At 55.3% G+C, this 7,462-nt stretch overlaps 1 protein-coding gene across 1 annotated transcript in view; it reads left to right on the top strand.

Annotated features, from left to right (window-relative positions):
* The window catches only part of MUC5B (mucin 5B, oligomeric mucus/gel-forming), a 47,861-nt gene that overhangs the window by 32,084 nt on the left and 8,315 nt on the right, over nt 1-7,462 (top strand). The window contains exons 38-43 of the mRNA XM_023724405.1: nt 44-321; nt 3,130-3,332; nt 3,677-3,848; nt 5,100-5,356; nt 6,475-6,661; nt 6,996-7,145. Of these exons, the coding sequence (XP_023580173.1) occupies nt 44-321; nt 3,130-3,332; nt 3,677-3,848; nt 5,100-5,356; nt 6,475-6,661; nt 6,996-7,145 (1,247 nt within the window). The remainder of the gene's footprint in view (nt 1-43; nt 322-3,129; nt 3,333-3,676; nt 3,849-5,099; nt 5,357-6,474; nt 6,662-6,995; nt 7,146-7,462) is intronic.

Consider the following 7,462-nt stretch of genomic DNA (forward strand, 5'->3'; position numbering starts at 1 on the left):
GCACCCGGAACACACCTTCATCCCCCACGCCCGGGGTCACCAGCACTGGGACCACCCTGACAACTTTGACACCTGAGGCCAGCAGCACCAGGACCGTGTCACCACCCACACCTGGGGTGACCACCACCGTGGCACTGCTGACATCACGGCTGGGCACCCAGAGCTCCCAAACACCTTCGGGCCTGCCCGTCAGCCTGTCCACATTCGGCGTGTCCACTTCATCTACACCTGTCCTCACCACGCTCAGGCCCACGTCCTCACCCAGCTTTACCTCCACCGTCCGCTGCTATTGCCAGGCATTCGGCACGCTCTTCTCCCCAGGTGAGTACTGGAACCCTCCTCCCCCTCCAGGCAGGACTTCCAGCTGGGTCTGTGTACATGGGAAACTGCAATTTCCTGAGCCACCGGCTCTCCTCCACCAGCCACATGGGAGTCCCAGGGCCGTGAGCATCCCGCAGTCTTCCATGGCTCCCTGCCCTCTCCTCACCCCCTCATGTCCTGATTCCTCCCTGGCACCAGCCCTGGAGCTCCGATCTCCCTGTCTCCATCTGATTAAAAAAAAAAAAAAAATTCCATAAAACAAAACCCATCGCCATTGAGCTGATTTTTACTCACAGTGACCCTATAGGGCAGAGTACAACGGCCCCTTAGGGTTTCCAAGGCTGTAAATCTTTATAGAAGCCGACTGCCACATCTTTCTGCCACAGAGTGGCTGGTGGGTTCTAACCACTGCCCTTTTGGAGCTTAGAGTAGCAGAGCCTAGAGCAGTGGTAAAGAAAGAAAAAGAACACACGGTTGCCATCAAGTCAATTCCGACTCATAGCAACCCTATAGGACAGAGTAGAACTCTCCACAGGGTTTCCAAGGAGCAGATGGTGGATTCAAACTGCTGACCTTTTGGTTAGCAGCGAGCTCTTAAGCACTACACCACCAGAGCTGCTAAGCAGCAGTAGGTTTACAGACAAATTGTGCAAAACATGCAGAGTTCCTATATATCCCCTCTTTCCCCAAATGTAAGTCAGGGAGCTCCACAACTTCTAGAACCTGACATAGGAGAAGAAGCCAGGCGATCTGGGCTTTGGAGATGACTTTTTAGCCACAACACCAAAACCTAGATCCATAGAGGAAAAAAGTGATAAGGTGGCCTTCATGAAAATGAAGATCGTCTCCTCTGCAAAAGACATTGTTAAGACAATGAAAAGCCAAGCCACAGACTAGGTGTAACATTTGTTCCAACTGATGAACCACTGTTGATACATTGTTGCCCACTAAAGTCCACGGTTTACCCGAGGTTCACTCTGTTGCACAGTCCTGTGAGTCTTGACAAATGTATAGAGTCATGTGCCCACCATTACAGGATCATACAGAGTAGTTTCACTGCCCTAGAAACACTCTGCGGTCCGCCTTCTCAGCCCTCTCTCCTCCCTCTCTCCCTCTGGCAACCACTGATCTCTTCACTGTCTATAAACCAGTTTAACTCCATGCCATTGAGTCGATTTCAACTTATAGCGATCCTGCAGGGCAGAGTAGAACTGCCCCGTAGGGTTTCCAAGGATGTGTGGCTACTAACCTAAGGTCAGCGGTTCCAACCCACCAGCCGCTCTGTTGGAGAAAGATGTGGCAGTCTGCTTCTGTTAAGACTGCAGCCTTGGAAACCATATTGGGGCAGTTCTACTCTGTCCTATAGGGTCGCTATGAGTCAGAATGACTTGACGGCAATGGTTTTTTTTTTTTAATATTTACAGAAGCAGATTGCCACATCTTTCTCCTGCAGAGCCACTGGTGGATTCAAACTGCTCACCTTTAGGTTAGGAGCCAAGTGCTTAAACAACGGCATCGCCAGGGCTCCTAAGTTTGACCTTTTTCTGAATGTCATATAGTTGGAATCTTTCAGCTCACAGCTTTTTCAGAGTGGCTTCTTTCACTGAACAGTATGTTTTTAGGGTTCCTCCATATCTTTCCATGGATTGATTGCTCTTTTTTGTTTTGTTTTTCTCATCACTGAAAAATGGATGCAGCCATTTGTTTATCCATTAACTGTTGAAGGACATCTTGGTTGCTTCCCATTGTTGATGATTATGAATAAGGCTGCTAGAAACATTCGTGAGCAGGTTTCTATGTGGACATGAGTTTCCACCTCATTTGGGTGAACACCTAGGAGCATGATTGCTGGATCAATAGTAAGACCACATTTAGTTTTTGTAAGAAACCACCAGCCTGCCTTCCAAAGCAGCTCTGCCATGTTACATTCCCACCAGCAATGAATGAAAGTTCCTGTTGCTCCACATCTTCTCCAGCAGTTGATGTTCCAGTGGTTTGGATTTTAGCCATTCTAATAGATGTGTAAGGAGCTCTGGTGGCACAGTGGTTAAGCACTCGGCTGCCAACGAAAAGGTCAGCAGTTGGAACCCACACAGTGGCTCCCTAGGAGAACACCTGGTGATCCGCTCCTGTAAACATTACAACCTAGGAAACCCAATGGGGCAGTTCTACTGTGTCACATGGGGTGGCTGTGAGTCAAAGATCGACTCAACACACCTAACGACAACAACATGGCTGTAGTAGTATCTCATTGTTGTTTTAATTTGCAATTCCCTAATGACAGCCGGGGTTCAGCATCTTTTCACATGCTTATTTGCCAGCTGTGTATCTTCTTTGGTGAGGTGTCTGTTTAGAGCTTCTGCCTTTTTTTTAATTGGGTTGTTTATTTTCTTGTTCTTTAGTTTTAGGAGTTCTTTTCTGTATCTTGGATATAAGTCCTTTATTACAGATGATCGGTATTTTCTCCTAGTCTGTGGCTTGTCTTTTCATTGTCTTAACGATGTCTTTTGCAGAGGAGACGACCTTCACTTTCATGAAGGCCACCTTATCACTTTTTTCCTCTATGGATCTAGGTTTTGGTGTTGTGGCTAAAAAGTCATCTCCAAAGCCCAGATCGCCTGGCTTCTTCTCCTACATCAGCCTCTAGAAGTTGTGGAGCTCCCTGACTTACATTTGGGTCTAGGGTGCATTCTGATTTAGTTTTCTAAGAAGTCTGAGGTCTGTGTCCACGTGCACATCCTTGTACGTGGTTGTCCACTTGTCTCAGCACCATTTGTGGAATCTTCCTGTGGCTTTTCTCCTTCCCAGGGGACATCGTGTACAATAAAACCGACAGGGCCGGCTGCCACTTCTATGCCATTTGCAACCAGCAGTGTGACATTGACCGCTTCCAGGGCGCCTGCTCCACTACCTCGCCACCTGCCTCCTCTGTGGCGCCGTCCACCACCCCCGTTGCCACGCCCCCACCCTCCCCTGCTCCAGGGTGCAACCACACCAACCCTCCCCGACAGGTGCCTCTTGTGCACTCTCCCTCTGTCTCCCCCTGTCCTGCACTGGGTCTGCCCCGCTGGGATGGTTGGTCGGGGCACAGCCCCTGCCCAGGCCTGCCGAAGGCCCCTGGGGGGCAAGGTCATGACACATCCCCGCCTGCCCTCGCTGGCCCTGTCTGGGCCCCTGTCCCCAGCGCTCTGGCTTGAGGGAAGGGTGCTCAGGGTCCAGGACTGGGACGGCTGGTCCCTCCCCTGGTTCCAGGTCTCCCTTGGGGACCTGTGTCTGCAGGCAGGTGCTGGGCGGTGGGGGACGGATGGGCAGACCTCGGCCGGGTGGGGTCACGTGAGCCGTTATCTGTCGCCAGGTGAACGAGACCTGGACCCTGTCGGACTGCACCCGGGCCAGGTGCGAGGGTGACAACCACATCGTCCTGCTGGAGCCGAAGTCCGTGGCCAACGTGACCTGCGCGAACCAGCACGAGCCGGTCAAAGTGCAGAACCAGAGCAACCCCTGTGACTACCACTATGAGTGCGAATGTGAGGGGCGGGGCCTGGGCAGGGGCGGGGCTGGCATCGGGGTGGAGCCTGGAAAGGGGCGGGGCCATAGTAGGGTATGGGCGGGGCCTGGGCAGGGCCTGGGCGGGGCCGGCGCCAAGTGCTCCTTCGAAGCTCTGAGCTGAGGCGGCGCAGGTCAGGCTCGGGGCTGGTAGGGCCCTACAGGAAGCAGGACCCTAGCGCGCCCAGGGCCGCCGGCAGCCGGGTATGGGAGTCCTGACACCCGAGGAACTGTGACCAGGGCTAGAAATACAGACCATCTCAAGAAGTGGCAAGGGCAGCCAGGCTGACCCGACTGGCAGGCTTCCTTGTTTGAAAGGACAACCGGAGATTTTTTCTCAAAAGACTTTATTTTTTTAAGCAGTTTTAGGTTTATAGAAAAATCGCGTAGAAAGGACAGAGAGTTCCCACATACCTCTGCACCCTGCCACAGTTTCTCCTATTATTAACATCTTGCATTGGTGTGATACATTCGTTACAACTGATGAGCCAACCTGGATACACTGTTACTAACTAACGTTTCCACAGTAGGAGGGTTCACTCTGTGTTTGCACAGCCCTGTGGGCTTTGACGAAGGCATGATGTCATGTGTCCACCATAACAGTGTCACGCACAGTAGTTCCCTGCCCTAAAAATGCCCTGTGAAAACCAGGGATATCGGAGAGCAGGGGATGTTGGGGGCAGAGACGGGGGGCTGGGAGGAGGGCATTTGCGGGGGTCCTGGTGCGACCTTTACTGTGGAAACAGTCTTGCTGATCAGGTCACGTTCACGGTTTCCAAGGATTAGGACCTGATGTGTTTGGGGACTATCGTTCAGCCTACTAAAATACTTAATGGGTATTTAATAAGTTAATAAATTACCTGTTATTAGGATTACTAGTGAATCTTTAACTTCTAGAAATCAGAACCGGTATCTGGTAAAAATATAGATTAGTGGCACCAACGTTAAAACACAGTTCAAGATATATTGAGTTTCCTTTTCGCCTCAAGAATTACACCTCACTGTAATTACACCTGCGAGATCCCTTTTCCAAATAAGGTCCCATCCACAGGTTCCAGGTGGACATGTGTTTTGGGGGCACTGTTCAGCCTTCTACATCCTTTTATTGATGAGGCCTGTGAGGCCAAGTGACTCTCTGGAGGTGACAGCTTTCGGGGGTGGTGCTGGATGACAGGAGGCAGGACAGTGGCAAGGACAGTACCCCGAGAGCCTCACCATGCTCTGTCCCGCAGGCGTCTGCACCATCTGGGGCGACTCCCACTACTCCACCTTCGACGGCACCACCTTCTCCTTCCTGGGCAACTGCACCTACGTGCTCCTGCGGGAGATCCGCCCACGCCTCGGCAACCTGAGCATCCTCATTGACTACCAGTACTGCGCGGCCGCTGCCGTGGGTGCCACCCACTGTCCCCGTGCCCTCCTCATCTACTACCTGTCCATGGAGATCATCCTCACCATCACTGAACATGGCAGGGAGACGCAGAGCCTGGTGGGTCCCAACCTCCCCAACCCACCCTTGGCCTTGATGACCTGCAGGCCCTGTGGTCCCTGGTGTGGCCCACGGGGGGACACAGGAGTGTGCACTTCCAAAGGGGAAGAAAGGGGAGGGTGGGCTGCAGGACGCGCTGGGCTCTCCTGTAGGGCCTTGGAGGAGAATGGCTGGGTCAGGCCCACGGGTCAGACAGCTGGCTGGATGACCAGGGTGGGGGAGCTGGAGGGAAGAGGCCCAGGAGGAGACCAGGCAGGAGAGTGTGGTGCTGGGCTGCTGGGAGCAGAGGTGGAGACAGGGCAGGGAGGGGCTCACGGATGCCAGGAGAGGCCAGGCTGCAGGGGACCCTTGGTGGAGGTGCAGAGGGAGGCCCAGCACGGTGGGGGTGTGTGTGCAGGAAGTGGAGGCCGAGGTGCAGAGGACACTGGACAGGAGGGGCCAGATTGATGGGGAGACTCTGGGGAGGGGACCCAGGGGCAACAGAGGTGGAGCCCCCCAAGCAGGGGCTCAGCCAGCAGAGAGGTTACGACAAGGGGAGGCGAAGGGCGGGGCCCGGCCTTCCCCTGCATCACGAGCCAGCTGGGAAACCAAACTGCAACTGAGTGCTCCTCCGACCCATGCTGACCAACCCCCCTCCCACCCTCATGTTTATTAGGGACGCTGTGTAGGGCCTTGTGTCAGTCAGTGGGCTCCCCCAGAGCCAGGGGCTGGGGACCTGGCAAATGGGCCCCAGTGTCACCTCCCAGGAGCTCACCGACAACATAGCACAGCCCTCCAGCACCCCAGCTCAGGTCATTTAAGGTGGATCTGTCCTGGGCACAGGCTGCACTCACGCTCCATGGCTACACCCCAGGTCCGGGGTCACATGTGTGGCAGAGAGAACGGCACCCACATCGTGGGGAGATGTGTGGGAGCGGGGAAGGCCGAGGGGGGTTTCCTGCAGCAGAGAGCTGTGGACCCCAACACAGCCAACTGCATGTGGGCAAGCCCAGTGAAACTGCGTTTGCGGTGGGGTGCTCAGGGGGGAGCCCGGCATTCCAGGAACAGTTCTGCAGGCTGACTGGAGGGAGGTGGCACCGTGGTCACCAGTGATAGGCTTTTCCCCAACACGCCCCCAGATCCTGTTCGACGGTGAACACGTCAGCCAGGGCTTCAGCAAGAATGGCGTGAGCATCTCTGAGACAGTGGCTGGCACCATGGGGGTGGACATCCCTGCCATCGGTGCCCACATCACCTTCAATGGGAACATCTTCCAGGCCCGGCTCTCCTACAGTCAATTCAGACACAACACAGAGGGCCAGTGCGGTGAGGGACCCTTACACCACCAATGTGTACCCGCCTGGGCCTGAAGCCTCCCCCCACCACACCCCCATGGAAGGGCAGTCCCAGGCAGCTCCCACCCACCCACACCCATCTGGAATCTTATCTGCTCCACGTGACTGCCGAGCCAGCCCACAGCCTTGGCTCAGGGGCCCCCTGCCTCCCCCAGGCTGGAACTGCTGCTTGGCCTCAGTGGGGGTTCTTATAGCCAAAGGGCCATGAGGGGAGAGTCTGGGGGTGGGAGGCGAGGAGAGGTGAGTGAGAGCAGAATCCTGGGGGCCCAGCCTGGCCGCACGGTGACCCTCCATCCCCATCCCAGGCACCTGCACCAACAGTCAGGTGGATGACTGCCGCCGGCCAGATGGCACCATGGCGCCTACCTGCAAGGACATGGCCCACCATTGGCTGGTCTCCAATGGCAGCAGGGAGGGCTGCCTGGCGCCGACCAGCCCGCCCCCAAGCACCAGCCCCCAACGCACCATATCCACGCCATCCACCACACCCACTGTGTCCACCCCACCGACCTCATCCACCCCACTGACCACATCCATCCCACCGATCATATCCACCCCACCGACCTCATCCACCCCACCGACCTCATCCACCCCACTGACCTCATCCATCCCAGTGACCACATCCATCCCACTGACCACATCCACCACACTGACCTCATCCATCCCACCGACCACATCAATCCCACCGACCACATCCACCCCACGGACCACATCCACCCCACTGACCACATCTACCCCACTGACCACATCCATCCAACTGACCACATCCACT

Source organism: Trichechus manatus, unplaced genomic scaffold (genome assembly GCF_000243295.1).
Source record: "Trichechus manatus latirostris isolate Lorelei unplaced genomic scaffold, TriManLat1.0 scaffold00244, whole genome shotgun sequence".
In the NCBI taxonomy this organism is placed as follows: Eukaryota; Metazoa; Chordata; class Mammalia; order Sirenia; family Trichechidae; genus Trichechus; species Trichechus manatus.